Below are 20,744 nucleotides of genomic sequence, written 5' to 3' on the forward strand. Positions count from 1 at the left end.
ATACTCCAAATGACCATAAAGCATGAGAGAAAATAGTATTACCATTAAAAAGAATTCAGTTTAATGTTGAACATGGCCCTAAAGTGAGCCAAATTGCTTCAGAAATTCTTTGCTAGTATAGTTAAAGATAGGTTTGGATTTTTTTAAGTCTAAGCATTTTAAAATAGAATTCAATGAAGAAGTACTCTATGATAAAAATTATTTTAGAGACATAAAGAAAGGAAGCTGGGAAATTCTACAGCAAGCCCTCATTTCCTGGCATTAATAAGTTTTATGTAAAGGTGAATATAAAATTTAGTACCTTTACTACTCTTTCCTAGAATTCTTAACAAATATCAGATACTTAACTGTCTAACCAAACAACGAAATAACAATATAATGCTTTCTCTTTTTTAAAAATATTTTTTATTCCTTTCTTTATTTCAGAGAAAGAGAGAGCATCCCAGTATGGGGAGGAGCAGATAGACAAGCAGACTCCCCACTGATCATGGAGCCTGCTCTGGGGCTTGATCCTAGGACCCTGAGATCATGACCTGAGCCAAAGGCAGATACTTAACTAACTGAGCCACTCAGGTACCCCATAATTTTTTTTTTATTTTTTTTTATTTTTTTTAATATTTTTTAATTTAAATTCAATTTAGGTAACATATACTGTATTATTCATTTCAGGGGTAGAATTTAGTGATTCATCAGTTGCATAACTGATGACAGTGTTAACCCACTGCTCATTACATCAAGTGCCCTCCTTAATGTCCATGATCCAATTGCCCCATCCCATCCACCACTCCTCCAGCAACCTTCAGTTTGTTTCCTGCAGTTAAGAGTCTCTTATGGTTTGCCTCCCTCTCTGTTTTCAATTTAATGTTTTCTCAAAACACAGTCAGAATTATGATCTGGTATTGCAATATGGAAATGCCTGTTCTAGGTAATGTCCCCACTAGAGTCTATAAAGCAGATTTCCTATATTCTTAGTGATCATAAAATTCCCTTATGATCCCCATTATTTCACTGTCTTACTTATTCAGCAAACATTTATAATGTACATACTATATGTGAGATACTATAGCTAAGTGCTAGAATACAAAGACAGGGCAGTTATGGCTCTTGCCCTCAAGAAGTAATGATAATTTGGAAAGCCTGGGTGGCTCAGTGGTTGAGCATCTGCCTTTGGCTCAGGGCATGATCCCAGGTCCTGGAACAGAGTCTCACACTGGGGTCCCTGCAGGGAGCCTACTTCTCCCTCTGTCTGTGTCTCTGCCTCTCTCTGTGTGTCTCTCATTAAGAAGGAAGGAAGGAAGGAAGGAAGGAAGGAAGGAAGGAAGGAAGGAAGGAAGGAAGGAAGGAAATTAGTTATGACAATTTGTAAAGACAAATTTGCAAAAACCTTTTTTAAGGTTGTGTGGAGGAAACTTGGAGATACTGCAGGTTCCTGTCCTGGAAACAGGAGGTACAACTTCTAGTTTGTCCTTATTTCATGTTGAAATTGTTAATGTTTCTGCTGGAATTTCAAAGTTTTCTTATCCTAATTCATTTCTCTTTCCTTTGTTGTTTTCAGCTTCTTATGCATTTCATTTATTTTACTTTCTATTATTTTAACCCTTTCATATTTCTCTAGAATGTACTCTCAATTTATTTTCATTTTTAAATCATTTTTCTTTTTTAAATATTTATTTATTTATTCATGAAAGAGATTGAGAGAGAGAGGCAGAAACACAGGCAGAAAGAGAATCAGGCTCTTCACAGGGAGCCCGATGCTAGACTTGATCCCAGATCCCAGGATCACGACCTGAGCTGAAGGCAGGTGCTCAACCACTGAGCCGCCCAGGCGTCCCTTAAATCATTTTTAATTGACTTATCTATACTTGGGGGAATAGGAACAACATGATCTGGAGAGCATCCACATTAGATGCCTGGCAGTTTGGAGGCTTTCTCCTTTCTGCTCTCATACCCTATATGCATATCCTCTAATTCCTTCAACAACTATATCTGTGCTCTCAGAAACCATCTCCCAGCCCAATACAAGATGGCTCTACAGAGAACGTTCCTGTCACTGTGCTCGGACCTCATTGCTCCAGCCTCTGGACACATCCCATCCTTCCAGCCTGCGAATAGCAGTATAGGAAAAAACCACATCTCACTTTCCACCCCATACACACCTTTGAGAGAAGCAAAAAGAATTAAAATAAATTTTAACAATAAGGGAAATTGTGCACATCCAGGCCGGTCAATGTGGTGACCAGACAGGTGCCAAGTTCTGGGAGGTCATCAGTGATGAACACGGCATCGATCCCACCAGAACCTACCATGGTGACAATGACCTGTAGCTGGATCGTATCTCCATGTACTACAATGAAGCTACAGGTGACAAATACGTACCTTGCCCTATGTTGGTGGATCTAGAACCCAGGACCATGGACTCTGTTCGCTCAGGTTCTTTACGGCAGATATTCAGACCAGAAAACTTTGTTTTTGGGCAGTCTGGGGCTGGCAACAACTGGGCCAAGAGCCACTACACAGAGGGGGCTGAGCTAGTGGACTCAATCCTGGATGTGGTGCAGAAGGAAGCTGAGAGCTGTGACTGCCTGCAGGGCTTCCAGCTGACCCACTCACTGGGCGGGGGCACGGGCTCTGGCATGGGCACGCTGCTCATCAGCAAGATCCGAGAAGAGTACCTTGACCGCATCATGAACACCTTCAGTGTGGTGCCCTCCCCCAAAGTGTCTGACACAGTGGTTGAGCCCTACAATGTCACCCTCTCCATCCATCAGTTGGTAGAGAACACAGATGAGATCTATTACATTGACAATGAGGCCCTGTATGACATCTGCTTCCGCACCCTCAAGCTGACCACGCCAACCTATGGGGACCTCAACCACCTTGTCTCAGCCACCATGAATGGTGTCACCACCTGCTTCCGCTTCCCTGGTCAGCTCAATGCTGACCTCCGCAAGCTGGCAGTCAACATGGTGACCTTCCCGTGTCTTCACTTCTTCATGCCTGACTCTGCACCTGTGACCAGCCGTGGAAGCCAGCAGTGTGGCTGAGCCAGGCCCTCACTGTGCCTGAACTCACCCAGCAGGTCTCTGATGCCAAGAACATGATGGCTGCCTGTGACCCCCGCCATGGCCATTACCTCACTGTGGCTGCTGTCTTCCATGGGTGGATGTCCATGAAGGAGGTAGATGAGCAGATGCTCAACGTGCATAATAAGAATAGTAGTTACTTCGTGGAATGGATCCCTAACAATGTCAAGACCGCTGTGGCCCTGTGGCCTCAAGATGGCAGTCACCTTCATTGGAAATAGCACGGCCATCCAGGAGCTTTTCAAGCGCATCTCAGAGCAGTTCACAGCCATGTTCCGGCGTAAGGCCTTCCTCCACTGGTACGCAGGTTAAGGCATGGACGAGATGGAGTTCACCGAAGCTGAGAGCAACATGAACGACCTTGTCTCTGAGTATCAGCAGTACCAGGATGCCATCGCAGAAGAAGAGGAGGATTTTGGTGAGGAGGCCGAAGAGGAGGCTTAAGTCAGAGTACCATCACCTCAGGCTTCTCCATTCCCTCTTCTTCAGCTGCCCCTGTCCTCTCCCTCAGAATTTGCCTTCTCTGCCTGTCTTGGTTTTTTTAGTCTTCTTCCAAGTTCTGTCCTGAACGGTTTCTTTTGCAGGGGTCTGTGCCACTCTGTTGAATGGGATCCTTCCCTCCTACATAAACTGCTTCACATGTTGGACTCCTTCCTTTTCCCCTGGCGAAAAAGGGACTAGCCTTGATCCCTACTCTCTGGAAAAGACCCCTCACACTACCCACTTTTTCTTAACAAAACTCCAGCTCTGCTGTGTACATATGGAAAAGTGTGTATTGCCACCTAAATCATTTGGGACAAGGAGACCCTCCACCTTTTGGCAACACCTCAGCTCTTCCTTCTGCTATTCCCTTTTCCCACACACTCTTGATTTTTGTCCTGTCCTACATTTCAAATTTCTACTTTGTGTTGAACTTGGTTTTTTTTTCATATTGAAAAGATACCCCAAGAGCTAAAAATAAATGAAAACTGAAAAAAAAAAAAAAAGATGGCTCTACAAAGCACCCTAAGTCCATTTCCTGGAGGACTTTAAATATAAGGCTAATCACATAGTCGATTTGTTATAAATGTTGCCTGCCAACCCCATTTACAATTGTACCAAAACCAATAAAACATCCAAGAATAAACTTAACCAAAGAGATGAAAGACCTGTACTCTGAAAACTACAGAAAACTGATGAAAGAAATTCAAGACAATGCAAAAAATGAAAAGATCTTCCATGCTCATGGGTTAGAAGAACAAATGTTGTTAAAATGTCTATACTACCAATCTACAGATGTAATGCTATCCCTATCAAAATACCAACAGCATTTTTCACACAACTAGAACAAAAAAAATCCTAAACTTTGTACGGGACCACAGAAGACCTCAAATAGCCAAAGCAATCTTGTAAAAGAAAAACAAAACTAGAGGTATCACAATTCTAGATTACAAATTATATTACAAAGCAGTAGTAATTAAAACAGTATGGTACTAGAATAAAAACAGATACATAAGAATAATGGAATAGAACAGAAAACCCAGAAATAAACCCATAATTATATTGTCATTTACTCTTTGACAAAGCAGGAAAGAATATTCAATGGGAAACAGACAATCTCTTCAACAAATAGTGTTGAGAAAACTAGAGAACTACATGCAAAAGAATGAAACTGAATCACTTTCTTTCACCAAACACAAAAATAAACTCAAAATGGATTAAAGAGCTAAATGTGAGACCTGAAACCATAAAAATTCTTGAAGAAAACACAGGCAGTAATCTCTCTGACATTGGCTATAGAAAGTTTTCACTAGACAGGTCTCCAGAGGCAAGAGAAACAAAAGCAAAAATGAGTTATTGGGACTTCATCAAGATAAAAAGCTTCTGCAAAGTTAAGGAAACAATCAACACAACTAAAAAGCAACCTATGGAATGGGAGATATCTGCAAATGACATATCTGATAAAGTATTAGTATCCAAAATCTATAAAGAATTTATCAAACTTGGTAGATCCCTAAGTGGCTCAGCGGTATGGCACCTGCCTTCGGCCCAGCACACGATCCTGGAGTCCCAGGATCGAGTCCCACATCAGGCTCCCTGCATGGAGCCTGCTTCTCCCTCTGCCTCTTTCTCTCTCTCTCTGTGTGTGTGCCTCTCATGAATAAATAAAATATTTAAAAAATAATAATTTATCAAACTCAACACCCCAAAAAACAAATAATCTATTTTAGAAATGGGTAGAAGACATGAATAGACATTTTTCAAAAAAAGACATACAGATGGCCAACAGACACATGAAAATATGTTCAACCTCATTCACTCCTTACTCAGGAAATGTAAAGCAAAACTACAATGAGATGCCAGTTCAGACCTACTGGAATGGCTAAAATAAAAAACACAACAGGTGTTGGTAAGGATATTGGAGAAAAAGAAACTCTCTTATACTGTTGGTAGTAATACAAATATGTTCAGCCATTGTGGAAAACATACAGAGGTTCCTTAAAAAATTAAAAATAGAACTGTCCTATAATCCAGTAATCACACAACTGGATATTTACCCCCAAAATATAAAAACAATGATTCAAAGGGATATATGCACCCCTATGTTTATTGTAGCATTACTAATAGCCAAATTATGAAAGCAGTCCAAATGTCCATAAATAGATGAATAAAGAAAATGTGGTGCAACATATATATATGTATAAATATATATATACACACACAATAGAATATTATCATACCATAAAAATGATATCCTGCCATTTGCAACAACATAAATAGACCTAATAAGCTAGTCAGAGAAAGACAAATACCATATGATTTTACTCATATATAGAATTAAATAAACAAAACAAACAACTGGAGAAAGGAAAAAAAAAGAGAAACAACCAAGAAACAGACTATTAACTATAAAGAACAAATTGATGGTTACTAGAGCGGAGGTAGGTCAGGGGATGTGGGAAACAGGAGATGGAGATTAAAAAGTACACTTACCATAATGAAAAAAAAAAGATTTTTTTAAAAAAGGAAAAGAAATTTGTTGCCTGTCAACATTTCAAACTGTCACACTCACCAGTTACTAATCTATGGTTTCCAAAGTAAACAATGAATCTGGATTAAATCAAAATACTTAAGGAGGGCACATAATATAATGAGCACTGGGTATTATATAAGACTGATCAATCACTGAACTCTACCTGTAAAACTAATAATATATGTTAATTAATTGAATTTAAATTTAAAAAAAAACATAAAATAAAAAAAAAATGATCACATCATGAGCCAAAAGATCTCCATAGGAAGGGACTGCTTACTATTTCCATCCTAATTTTTACCAAGACATCACATTCTTCTTGAAGGAATTTTTTTAAACTCTTGGGATCAGGCTCTTCCCTAGCTCTCTTCATTTTGGACAGATACAAAGCAATCCAGAGCAAGGGATATTCCACTAGGACATAGTTTAAAGCACCATTTCTGTTTTGCCCTACTGGATGGTTCATAAGCTGAGGCATGGAATCCTAGGCTTAGAAGCTCAGGCCTCCCAGGAAAGGTGGCTTTGGATATGATAAAAAAAGCTCCTCTCACTTTCCTGCCCAGGATTCAGCAAATGCAGAGCCCATAATTGCAATACAGAGGTCAGGAGGCTGCATTACTTTGATATCCTATTAAATAAGGGGAAATTAAACAATGCCTTGGGTACCTCCATTTGAGGCTTTCTTTTTTCCAAATACTGAGAAATCGAAAATAACCTTAAATCAGAATTGCAAAATAACATCAGAAACATAAATCTGCCCTTCCTAATATTTGCTTTTCAAGGACTTCCAAGGTAGCTAAAATAATTCTGTGGTCTCACAATAATCAAAAATTAAGAAATAAAGCTCACGAGCATTATGAAACATTTCCCTATGAATTTCTTCTTCATATCCCCCTATAACACTATAAAATTAGTCTTATCTCCAACTGAGGTATTCTTATAGGTAGAAATGAGATTTGTAGGTCAACCTCCTGACTCCAAAATCCTATGTCACTTTCACTGTGCCACATGAGGGCCCACTCTCTTTGAAGAATTAAGGACTGAACTGCAGCTATTTGCCACCTAGAAGCCTACTCATTTTAGATTCAAGTCAAGGCTGTTTCCAGCAGGTAGATGATAGGATGGCTGAACTTCCAGATAAGGTCTTCTCAAATACATCACAAGCCAATAAGAAAGGGAGAGAGTTAAGACAAAGAGAAATCATATATGGATATTAAAAAAGGATTCCTAAACAAACCTAAGCTATGGCTATAGTACCAAGCATTGTTGTGCCCAATATTGCGAATCCAAGAAACCACCAAGGAGCTGACACCGATGCAAGCGCACGAGGGTTTATTTACAAGCTTGAGCTTGGGTCCAAGTGTGCCCAACACAGCAGAGCAGGGACTTGGACCCCGAAGTGGGTTACAGCTGGTTTTTTTATAGGCTGGTCTAGGGGATTTTCAAAAGGGGTGGAGGAATTTCTCAAGTTCTGTTTACATTCTAATATGGGGCTTTCAAGGGCATTGAGCTCTGTTCTCATTTTAATATGGGGCTTTCAAGAGCATTGAGCTCTGTTCTCATTCTAATATGGGACTTTCTACCACGGGCATGGTCTCTGTTTCTTTCTGATACAGGATTCTCTGCCTACGGCAATTCTGAGCTCTGTTGTCTTTCTGATATGGGATTCCCTGCTGAGGACATTCTGAAGTTTTTCCTGTAAAGTTCAGCTCTTATTCACAGGGGCCTAAGATGGCTGTACTTGTGCTAATGCTAAACTTGAGGTGGAATGGCCTTGATTTTTCTCGGCCTCCACAGCATAAATCCAATAATAAAAAAAGGATTAAGGTTTCAGTTCAAGATGGCAAACATAGGAAGGCTGAACTCACCTCCTCCAAGGAACAGACCAAACTACACCTATTAATAGAACAACCCCTCCTGAAGAAAAACTAAGGGCTGCCTGAATCACTATTGAAGAAACAAAGACAGAAGAACAAGAGAGATGGAGACAAAGTAACAAAGGGAACCCCTACACCCAACACTGCCTACGAACTGCGATGAGGAGGAATACTACTAATAGACTAGGAACAGACCCCTCTGTCCTTGGGCACAGGAAAAAAAAACATGGTTTAAAAGAGCAACTAGCATGTAAAGGAGACAACAGTAGAACTCTGCCAAACAGCAGAATTGCTGCAGGGAAGTTCTCCAGGTCAAACAAACTCAAGAATGACATGGCTTATGTTCCCACCCTACACTAAAAGCCTGAACCAAAGCAGAGTCCAGACACCATGGCAGGCAGGTCCAATGGCCTTGGTAGGCTTGCAACTTCAGTGAGCCCAGGGTCCACAGACCCACACCAGCCCTACATGCACTAGGACACAGAAGAAAATCCAAGGTTTAAAGGGGCCAAGGAACTATGATAATGGTCTCTCCCCCTCAATCTCAAGGGCCCAGACCAAAGCAGGGTCTGGCCACCATAAGGGCTAGAGTTCAGACACCATAAATGGAGGATAAGAGCATCACGGAGGACTTACAACCTCAGCAAGCTCAGAGTATAAAGGCCCATGCCAGCCCTAGCTGCACTGGGAAACAAAAAAAGCCATGGTTCACAGGGATCATGAAACTACAAGAACACTTGTTTTGTTTTTACTTTTTACATTTGGGGTTTGGTCTTCTCTTTTTTATTCATTTTTTTCAGTCTTTCCTTTTTCTTTTATATTTTATTTTTCACTTTTGTAAAAAAAATTGTTATTTTTTCATTATTCTCTCTGTAAGAAGCCACAGTTTAAAAGAGTAGGTAGCATATACAGTCATAGCTCCAGTGTGCCAGAAAAAGTAACCAAACACACATAGTTTGTATAGGAGCCACCACACACAAGACTCCTTCAATATTAGAAGCAGTCATTTCACTAATCCATACAAAGAAAATCAAGCAAAATGGGAATAAAGAAAAATATGATTCAAAAGAAAAAATATTGCATTATGAGTGTCCCAGAAGAAAAAAGAGAAAAAGAAAGGTGTAGAAATTTTATTTGAAGAGATAATAACTGAAAACATCCTCAACCTAAGGAGGGAAATAGACATCCAAGTCCAAGAAACAGTTCCAAACAAGATGAATCCAAGGAGGTCCACACCATGGCTTATAATAATTAAAATGTCAAAGATTAAAGATAAAGAATCCTTAAAGCACCAAGAGAAAAACAAAGTTACCTAGAAGGGAAAACCCTGTAAAATGTTAAGCTGATTTTTCAGCAGAAACTTTGTAAGCCAGAAGGGAGAGGAATGATCTATTCAAAGCACTGAAAGGAAAAAACCCCAATCAAGAATGTTACTATTTAGATTTTAAAAAAAAGGGGGGGGGGATCCCTGGGTGGTGCAGTGGTTTGGCACCTGCCTTTGGCCCAGGGCGCGATCCTGGAGACCAGGGATCGAATCCCACGTTGGGCTACTGCTGCATGGAGCCTGCTTCTCCCTCTGCCTATGTCTCTGCCTCTCTCTCTCTCTCTCTGTGTAACTATCATAAATAAAAAAATTTAAAAAAATTTAAAAAAAGAAAACAAACAAAAGAAAGATAAAGGGATTTAAACCACTAAACCAGTCTTACAAGAAATACTAAAGGAGCTTCTTCTTTTTTTTCTTTTTTATAAAGATTTTATTTATTTATTCATGAGAGACACAGAGAAAGAGAGAGGCAGAAACACAGGCAGAGAGAGAAGCAGGCTCCATGCAGGAAGCCCGACATGGGACTCGATCCCCAGTCTCCAGGATCACGCTCTGGGCTGAAGGCAGTGCTAAACCGCTGAGCCACCGGGGATGCCCAGGAACTTCTTTAAGTGGAAAAAAAATGGCCATAGTTAGACATAAAAACATGAATAAAAAGACATAAAATATTACCACATATAAATAAAATGTGAAGACAGGAATAAAAAGAGAAGGGGGAAGAAAATTTTTTTCTTTTTTTGTTTTTCTTAAGAATGTGTTTGAACTTAAATAACCATCAAATTAATATGGAATGCTACTGGGGCAGCCCAGGTGGCTCATCGGTTTGGCGCCACTTTTGGCCCAGGGCCTGATCCTGGGGACCCAGGATTGAGTCCCACATCAGGCTCCTGTGTGGAGCCTACTCCCTCTGCATGTGTCTCTGCCATGCTCTCTCTCTCTCTCTCTCTCTCTCTCTCTCTCTCTGTATCTCATTAATGGATAAATTAAATCTTTAAAAAAATATATGGAATGCTACTTAATTAGAATGTTTTATTTGATGCTCATAGTAATCACCAACCCAAAACCTATGATAAACACACAAAAAATAAAGGAAAGAAAGTCAAACAAAACTCATTGATGACAAAGAGAGCGAGAAAAGAAAAAAATAATAAAGAACTACAAAAACAACCAGAAAACAAATTATAAAAATGTTAATACAATAATTCTTTAACTGTAAATGGTCTAAATGCTCCAATCAAAAGACAGAGAGTGATAGAATGGATTAAAAAACAAGACTCATCTATATGCTGCCTACAAGAGATTCACCTCAGACCTAGAGTCTGAAAGAGAAGTTCAGGATGGAAAAATATTCACCATGCAAATGGAAGTTTAAAAAAGCTGGGTAGCAATACTTAATCATACAAAATAGATTTTAAAACAAGGCACCTTGGTGGCTGGAGACAATGAAAATGAAACAAATGGAGACAATGGAGACAAATGAAAATGAAAACACAACAATCCAAACTCTCTGGGACACAGCAAAAGCAGTTCTAAGAAGTATAAAGCAATACAAAACTACCTCAGAAAAAAAGAAAAAACTCAATTTCACTTTCCTTCAAAAGGAACGAGAAAAAGAAGAACAAAATTCAAGGTGAGGAGAAGAAAGAAAATAATAAAAATCACAGCAGAAATAAATGAAATAGAGACTAAAAGGACAATGGGGGGGGGGAAATCAATGAAACCAAGAGCTAGTTCTTTGAAAAGATAAATAAAACTGACATACTATTAGCCAGACTCATCAAGAAAAAAAGAGAAAAGACCCAAATAAGTAAAATTAAAAATGAAAGAGAAGCAACAAAACAAATGTTGGCGAGGATGTGAGGATAAAGGAACACTTGTGCACTGCTGGTGAGAATGTAAATTGATAAAGCCACTTTGGAAAATAGTATGTACATTCTTCAAAAAATTAAAAATAGAACTACCATATGATCCAATAATTCTACTATTGAGTATTTACCTAGGGAAAATTATAACACTATTAGAAAAGATACACATCCCATATGTTTATTGCAGCATTTTTTGCAATAGCCAAGATACGGAAGCAACCTAAGTGTCTACCAATAGATGAAATGGATAAGGAAAATGAATACTACACAACCAAAAAGAATGAGATCATGCCACTTGAAACAACATGAGTAGACTTAGAGGGTATTATGCTAAGTGAAATAAGACAGAGAAAGACAAATAGTATATGATTCTACTCATAAATAGAATCCAAAAAAGTAAGAAAATCAACAAACAAAAGGCAGAATTAGAGCTATAAATAAAGAGAACAGACTGATTGCCAAAGGGGAAGTGGAAGGTTGGCAAAACAGGTGAAGGAGAGAGGGAGATACAGGAGGAGTATATTCTAACACATACACACACAAACACATACACAATACTACTATTTCTAAAAGTAGTAATAAAAAGGTGGGAGGAATCTCTGGGAGGTGATACATGTTTATGGCCTTGATAGCGGTGATAGTTTCACAGGTATATACTTATTCCCAGACTCATCAAGTTGTATACATTAAATATGTAGTCTTTTCATTCCAATCTCATCTCAGTAAAAGAGTAAAGCACTCTTTTAAAGTGCTTTAAAAATAAACAAAGTGTAAGCTTTGAAGTGAAAACAGACTGGGGTTCAGGTCCCAGTTTTGCCACTTATTAGCTATAGGACTTTGACTAAATCATTTAAACTCTCTGAATCTTACTTTGCTCATATGTAGAATGAGGACACTATAGATGGAATAATAAGATGTCTAGGATTGTCTTTTTAACAATCCAGGTGGGAGGAGTAGGCAGGGGTATAAAGTAATCAAAACTGGACACAGGTTGGTAATTGTTGAAGTTGAATGATGGGTATATAGAGATTCATTATATCACTGTCTCTTATTTTGTGTATGTTTTAAATTCCCATTTTACAAGGCTTAGAAAAATTAATTTAAAAATATGAATGCCTCATCCGGATAATGGATAATCAAAAAGAGCTATTACTAACTCATGAAAGAAATATAAATGGCCTAATATTTTTAAATGTTTGGTGTTACTAAGTTTTAAATGTAAATTTTACAAATAAAAATGGTATCTCTTAAGTGATGACCATATGTGGAATTTAAGAAACAAAACAGATGAACATGGGGGAGGGTAAAAGAGAGAGAGAGAGAGAGAGAGAGAGAGGCAAATCATAAGAGACTTTTAACTATAGAGAACAAACATGGTTGCTGGTGGAGGGATGGGTGGGGGATGGACTAAATGGGTGATGGGTATTGAGGGCATGTGTTGGGATGAGCACTGGGTGTTATACATAAGTGATAAGTCACTAAATTCTACTCCTGGAAAAGGGAACCCTCTTACACTGTTGGTGGGATGTGAAATGGTGCAGCCACTCTGGAAAACTGTGTGGAGGTTCCTCAAAGAGTTAAAAATAGACCTGCCCTACGACCCAGCAATTGCACTGCTGGGGATTTACCCCAAAGATACAGATGCAATGAAACACCAGGACACCTGCACCCCAATGTTTATAGCAGCAATGTCCACAGGGATACCTGCACCCCGATGTTTATAGCAGCAATGTCCACAATAGCCAAAATGTGGAAGGAGCCTCAGGGTCCATCGAAAGATGAGTGCATAAAGAAGATGTGGTCTATGTATACAACGGAATATTACTCAGCCATTAGAAATGACAAATACCCACCATTTGCTTCGACGTGGATAGAACTGGAGGCTATTATGCTGAGTGAAATAAGTCAATCGGAGAAGGACAAACATTATATGGTCTCATTCACTTGGGGAATATAAATAATAGTGAAAGGAATAGAGGAGAAGGGAGAAGAAATGGGTAGGAAATATTAGAAAGGAGACAGAACATGGAAGACTCCTAACTCTGGGAAATGAACTAGGGGTGGTGGAAGGGGAGGAGGGCGGGGGGTGAGGGTGACTGGGTGGCGGGCACTGAGGGGGGCACTTGACGGGATGAGCACTGGGTGTTATTCTGTATGCTGGCAAACTGAACACCAATAAAAAATAAATTATAAATATAAATATAAATATAAATATAAATATAAATATAAATATAAATATAAATATAAATATAAATATATATATATATATATTCTACTCCTGAAACCAATATTACACTATATGTTAACTAACTAGAATTTAAATTTAAAAAAATTTTTTTAAAGTGATGACCAAAAACAACAACAAAGTTTGTGGACTGATCCTATTTGATTTCAAAATTTCTTATAAACTACAGTAATCAAGATAGTGTGGAACTGGCATAAATAAAGACACAGTTCAATGGAATAAAACTAAGAACCTATCAATAGATGCATATATCTTTGTCAACTGTTTTCAACAAAGATGCCAAGATAACTCAGTAGCAGAAAAGAAAGATTTATCAGCAATTAGTGCTGTATTAACTGGTGATACATTTAGGAAAAAAATCAACATTGACTTTTAACTCATACTAAACATAAAAATAACTATAAGTAGATCATAAATCAAATTTTATAGAACTTCTAGAAGAAAAAAAATAACAAAATGTGAATGATCCTGGGTTCAGTAAAGACTTTTTTAAAATATTAGCAAATCAAAAACAGTATATAAAAAAGAATTATAGACCTCATTCAAGAAGGATTTATTCGATTTGAAAGGCTACCTCAAAATTTGAAAGCCAGTGAATGTAATACATCAGATCTACAAACTAAAGAAAAAAAATCATATGATCTTATCAATTGACACAGAAAAGGCATTTGATGAAATACAACATTTAGTCATAATAAAAACTCTCAAAACAATAGAAGGGAACTTCGCCAAGTTGATAAAAATCATCTAAAAAAACAATTCCAAACAAGATCCATACGGTTCTTCAGAATTTATATCAGCAGAAATGATACCAGCTTGGCCTAAAGGGGAGAGAGTATAAAATGAAAGGAAGGCTGTCAATGCACAATACCCCCCTCCTCCAAATTATACTGACAGGAAATAGGCTGATAAAAGAAGTTAGCTGTAATATGCTATCTTTCATAGAAAAGGAAGGGTAACTCAAAGGATGAAAACAAAAGACAAGAGAGATGAACCAGAGCTTAGAGGGTGGAGCCAAGAGCTGGGAGCCAGCATTACTGACAAGCTTTACTGAACTTTTATTGAAATCTAATCAAGCAAGTCTGCCTGGAGTTCACTTGACTAGATTTTCAAACTGTTTTGGACAAGTAAGGCCTTTATTTTTCATATACCCTCTTTTTTAACCGGAATAACTAGAACTCTTATGCTTTGCCTATCCCACTATTGTATGTTGGTTATGTTTGAGGCAGGACTTGTTTCTTTCGTTCCACAGGTTCTCAAATGGACAGGAATTTTGTCCAGAAGCTGTACTTAATGGATTATTTATCAGAAGCCTCAATTCTAACCCGATTTAGGTGACTTAAAGGATGAGATCTAGGACTTTTAAGTTGAAGAAATTTAGATGAGATCCTAAACTTTGAACTGATGCTATAATGGAATGATACCCTTGCAAAGTTTGAGGAGGAGGAAATATATTTTATACATGGGACACACATGGATCACTGGGGGCCAGAGGTTGGGCCCATGATAGGCAAAATTCTAAGAATGACTCTCAAAGAGCTTCACACTTGTAAAATCTCCTCTCCTTTGAATTTGGTTAGAATCTATGAATACCTACGAATATGATCACATTATCACTCACAAAAGGGAGATTATTCAGGTGGGTCAAATCTAATCACAAAAGCCCTTTACAAGTCTTTTCTTTAGGTGGCTGCACAAGGGGAAGTATTGAAGGCTAAATACTCAACATGCTATCGTGACTTTGAAGATAGAACCATGGGCAAGAACTGGAGAGCAGCCTCCAAAAGTTGAGAGTTGACTACTAGCTGACAGCCATCAAGGAAACAGAACTGTATTTATCTAAGCAACCCGAATGACCTTGAAAATGGATTCTTCCCCAGAGCCTCCCATAAGAGCTCAGCCTAGCCAAAACCTTGGTTTTGGTCTTTTGAGATTCTTGGCAGTGACTCAGGTGAGACTGCTCAGAATTCTGACTTACAAAACTGTAAATTACTAATGAATGTTTAAGTTGTTATGATTGTGGTAATTTGTTACTGCAGCAATAGAAAACCAATACATTGGGATCCCTGGGTGGCGCAGTGGTTTGGCGCCTGCCTTTGGCCCAGGGCCTGATCCTGGAGACCTGGGATCAAGTCCCACATAGGGCTCCCTGCATGGAGCCTGCTTCTCCCTCTGCCTGTGTCTCTGCCTCTCTCTCTCTCTCTCTGTGACTATCATGAATAAATAAAAATTAAAAAAAAAAAAGAAAACCAATACATGAAAAGATGTGGTATGTGCATACAATTTACTACTACTCAGCAATAAAAAGGAATGAATTATTGATACACAAAAAAATAAAGAATCTCAAAATAATTATGTTTTGAGTGAAGGAAGATACACAAAATAAGAGTGAATGCTGTATAATTTCATCTAGGTTCAATTTTAGAAAATGTACCCAACTCTATGGTGCAGAATGCAGAACAGTGATTGCATAGGGATAAAATGTAGAGAGGCAGTTAGAGAAGATGAATATATAGAGCTTTGACAAAATCTTGGGAGATTATGTTTATTATTTTGTGTTGGTGGCTTCTCAGGTGGCTTTCTCAGAAAGTCCAAGTTCATTAAACTCTACATTGTAAATATGTGCAACTTACTTATATCAATTATACCTCAATACAACTATAAAATAATAAAAATGATCCTACTAGACAAATCTAGAAAAGATACCCAGATAACATTTTAATTCAAAAGGTGGAAAATATCAGAGTAGGAAAAAACTCCTGTTAATTTAGCTTCTAGCTCTAACAAATTGATAAAATTGCATGTAAATATCCTCTATATTTCTAGAGAAAAAAAAATTTAATTTACAATCAAGAACAAAATGCTTTCTCTGTAACTCTTCTGATCTCACATTTTAGCTGCCTATTCCTAGTAACATCCTTACAGTCACTCCTACAGTAAGAAAATAAACCAAAATTTAATCAGGACTTGGTTCCTGCTCTCCATTTCTCATATTGCTTAGTGATCTCTAAGTGATCTGCCTCTCTAAACTTTTGCATCATTTTCCCTCTATTCTGCCATTTAGTCTTTGCACACTATGTACACTTTGCACATTTTGTTATGCTCTAATGGTTTCTTATAAGAGTCTTCTACTCAACTGAGTTCAAAGATACCTGAGGCCAGGAGTTAGTTTAGTCATTCATTAAATATTGGCAGTTCCATATTACTCAGCCATTAGAAACGACAAATACCCACCATTTGCTTCAACGTGGATGGAACTGGAGGGTATTATGCTGAGTGAAGTAAGTCAATCGGAGAAGGACAAACAGTGTATGTTCTCATTCATTTGGGGAATATGAATAATAGTGAAAGGGAATATAAGGGAAGGGAGAAGAAATGTGTGGGAAATATCAGAAAGGGAGACAGAACATAAAGACTTCTAACTCTGGGAAATGAACTAGGGGTGGTGGAGGGGGAGGACGGTGGGGGGTGGGGGTGAATGGGTGACGGGCACTGAGGGGGACACTTGACGGGATGAGCACTGGGTGTTATTCTGTATGTTGGTAAATTGAACACCAATAAAAATTAATTTATTAAAAAAATATATTGGCAGTTCCAGATCTGCTGCTAGGAGAAACATAAATAAAAATTTGTCCTCCCATCCTAAGATAGTCAAGAGGATATAAAGTCGTCATTTTTTTTTTTCAGCGAGCCATCTGAAGAATAAATCACTTTTCAGTTTTTATGATAAATGTGAGGGAAAATATATCTGAATAATCCAAGCATGTGAAAAATGGCTCTAAGAGCAACAATAAAAAGCCTTCCTTCAGGGGCAAAAAAAGTGTATCATGAAGTAAGATATGCTACCAGGAAGACTGCAAATAAACAGAACCAATTATCTATATTGAATAACTTCTAAGTACCAGGTCCTATGCTAGGAAACTTAATATACATTCATATACATTATTTCATTTCATCCTCATAATAATCCTACAAAGTCCAAAAATTAGCCTTCATATTCTTTAGAATACAAGAAAGTGTAGTTTAAATAATTATTCAATCACTCAGAAGATGAATATCAAGACTCAAAATATAGACCCAGGTGATCCCACAGTCTAGTTTGTTCCTGAGGAAGATTCATGAGCAAAAGCAGAGTCCTAAATTCAAATAACAGTCTAGTTTGACTAACAATCAGGATATGTGGGTAATTTGGGGAGATGCTAAAAATCAAGCTGGGTGCCTTATGTTTTTCCTTAGAGATATTGACCAAAAATGATTTAATACTGTGACTATTCATTTGCCTTAGCTGTCATCCAAAGTTATGCCATTGTTGTGTCACAGTAATCTGATAATTAGGCCAAAGCCTGATCAGAAAAAACGAATGAAAAAAGTTTCCTCATGTTCTCTACCCCTAGAGATCAATTTGTTTTTATATGGTGCCAAGGACTTGGGGTCTGCTACTGAAAAAGACCAAAAAGTTCCCAGAACTGGGAAGTTCACAGAAGTCCCAGATTTAGGTTAACTCCTAGGAAAATTCAAGGGAAGGGGATCCCTGGGTGGCTCAGTGGTTTAGCGCCTGCCTTTGGCCCAGGGTGCGGTCCTGGAGTCCTGGGATCGAGTCCTGCGTCAGGCTCCTAGCATGGAGCCTGCTTCTCCCTCTGCCTGTGTCTCTGCCTCTCTCTCTCTCTATGTCTATCATGAATGAATGAATTAATTAATTAATTAATTAATTAGAAAGAAAGAAAGAAAGAAGAAAGAGAAAAAGAAAATTCAAGGGAAAAGGCTGGTTATGGAGCTATCAAGGTAATCTGACTTGCTTTCAAGCTGGAGTAGACTAGTCAATAGAACCATGAATTAAGACCATTTATGTAGTTCTGGGTTGGTCCATACAACCAAACACTGGTAGCAGATCACCATGGTACATAAATAATTTGTACCCCTATTTACCTTACATAAGCTCTCCTTTCTCACCACTTGAATAGCCACCTTCAAGTACAAATCTATATTTTGCAGAAGAGTTTTCTTTAAAAATTTGAACTTAGATGGCTAATCTAATTGAGGGACACATAATTTCACGGTAAATGTGCCCATGGCTTGTATCAAAGAGTTTAACAGCCCATCTCATTCTGAGTGAGTGGCACTCCAGCTATCAGTTCAATCAATGTCACTAAAATCTCTAATGAAAAATACTGGTAGTAACCCAAGACTGGTTATATCATATACTCAGAAAGGTATGTTTGGATGATTATATATGAACCATTCTAAATTTCCTTCAGGCTACCCAATGGATCCTCTGATTAGTGGATAATGAGCCTATTATTAAGATCTCAGGTTCATTAGCAAACATGATACAACATAAACTGCCCTAATTTAAGAATCAGAATTCAAGTCTTGGATATCACTTAATAGCCATCTCAGCTACCCTCTATGAACCTGTTCCCTCATTATAACTACAACTCCATAAAACTGCTTTGAGGGTAAAGTGATGTAACTGACGTAAAAGAACTCTGATAACCAGAGAACATGCCAACAGTGCTGTGGTGCTTCCCAGGGTGTGGCAGGCCAGTGCATGATATGAGTCAAATGAGGTGAACTGCAGAGCATTTTCAGGGAAGGGAAGGCCCTTTAATGTAATTATAATCCTCCCCTGAATCACTATCGGTAGAAAACCCAAAGTCTCACTGAAGCTGAATATATAAAAATTCACTAAAAAAATGTCTCTAGGGTACCAAACCTGAAAGGTGCATTTGAGATTTCTCATAAGAATGATCTTGAGTCATAGAATTTAAAGGACTCGAATAGGACAAAGTAGATACAGCCTACAGCAAGGACAGAGCAAAGGTAGCAATTAAAGCCTGGTCCAGACCTGAGTCAACCAATCTATCTTCCTCTAAGAAGACAACCAGCCCACAGTGACACTGGCCTCTCTCAAATGGTGACATCCAGGAAGAAAAACCTATTCTCACTTCTAGACCAAAGAAAAAGGTCTTATTTACTTAGTAGGTATCTTATCAACTAGAAAATCCCTTTGGTGGTTGTCTCAGTCAGTTCCAGGCTACTGTTAACAAATTACCAGACTGGGTAGCTTACACAATAAATATTTATTCTTCACGATTCAGGAGGTTCAAAGTTCAGGACCAGGTATCAGCATGGTCAGTTTCCTGGCGAGTGCCCTCTTCTTGGTTATGCTATTATCTGGCCTTTTCTTGGTGTTTATATGCAGAGTGAAGTTTCATGTTTTGTTTTGTTTTTATAATACCATTAATCCTGTTATGAGGGCCCAACACTGATGACCTAATCTAACCCTAATTGTCTCCCAAAGCCCTACCCCTAAATACCATCACACTTAGTTTCAGCATACGAATTTTGGGAAGGTACAAACATTCACTCCACAGCTGCTGCACATAAAAATCAAGTTCCTGCAGGTGTAACAGATCCTCCAGCAAAGTGTAACAAATCTATTTTGAACCAAAATTAATGTGATACCAGCCTAAAGTCTCTGAATATAGAAGAAACATCAGAAAGGCCACCAATTAACCACTTATGGAAGTCATCAAAGAACAACATAGAGTAACTATGAAGTTCAGAGTCAAGAGCTAAAGCCCAAAGCTACATGTGGTCTTTGTTTCAATGTTTTTAATGATTTGTTTTAAGCCAGGACCACAATGGAAATGATGGATTTCAAAGCTTCTTCATCTATGAAACCAGGTGTAAGCTAGGAAATCCAATCTCAAGAAAAAAATCAAGAAAATATGATGTTTAACAGAAAAACTCTATGAATTGTCAGGTGAATCCCCTGAATTGGAGTAGATTGTGAAAGAAAACTTTTTTTTTGAAAGAAAACCTTTCTGACCTAAAACTAAAAATATGCGAAGAGTTCAAACATTACTGATTGCTTATAATACTCCAAGTATAGTTCTAAGTATCTAACACGTGTTAACTCATTTAATCCTCATAACAACTTAAGAATTAAGTATTATTACTGCCCATTTCAATGCATTAAGAGGCTAAAGCATAGACTTAACTAACTTTCCCAAAGTCCTAAGCTAGTAGTTGAAAAAGTTGGGGTGCAAAGCTAGGCAGGCTGGCTTCAGAATGCACTAACTGTGTGCTACATGGAACTGACTACCATCTATACAAAAAATACCCTGGGCCTAAAGTGGCCAAGAGAACTGAACGAAACTAAGTTGAACTTTGACTACACAGGATACAAATAAAGGCTGAATGAGAAAGGAAGACAAAAAAGGACCAACTTAAAGAGGATTTGCTTCCAAAAAAGTACTTAAATACTCTGTGACTCTAATGGACCCTGTATGGGAGGGTGAAAGAGCCTCAAGAGAAAGGCCATGAATTCTAAA

The 20,744-nt window shown here is 38.2% G+C and overlaps 1 protein-coding gene across 1 annotated transcript; it reads left to right on the forward strand.

Moving 5' to 3' along the window:
• Positions 1-2,324: 2,324 nt before the first annotated feature.
• TUBB8B (tubulin beta 8B) lies at positions 2,325-3,527 on the forward strand. The gene is given in 3 exon segments (XM_055324035.1): positions 2,325-3,035; positions 3,038-3,261; positions 3,263-3,527. Coding segments are annotated over 3 exon segments (1,185 nt in total). The 5' UTR covers positions 2,325-2,339.
• The last annotated feature ends 17,217 nt before the right edge of the window (positions 3,528-20,744 follow it).

The sequence above is a fragment of the Nyctereutes procyonoides genome, unplaced genomic scaffold, assembly GCF_905146905.1.
Source record: "Nyctereutes procyonoides isolate TBG_1078 unplaced genomic scaffold, NYPRO_anot_genome, whole genome shotgun sequence".
NCBI lineage: Eukaryota > Metazoa > Chordata > Mammalia > Carnivora > Canidae > Nyctereutes > Nyctereutes procyonoides.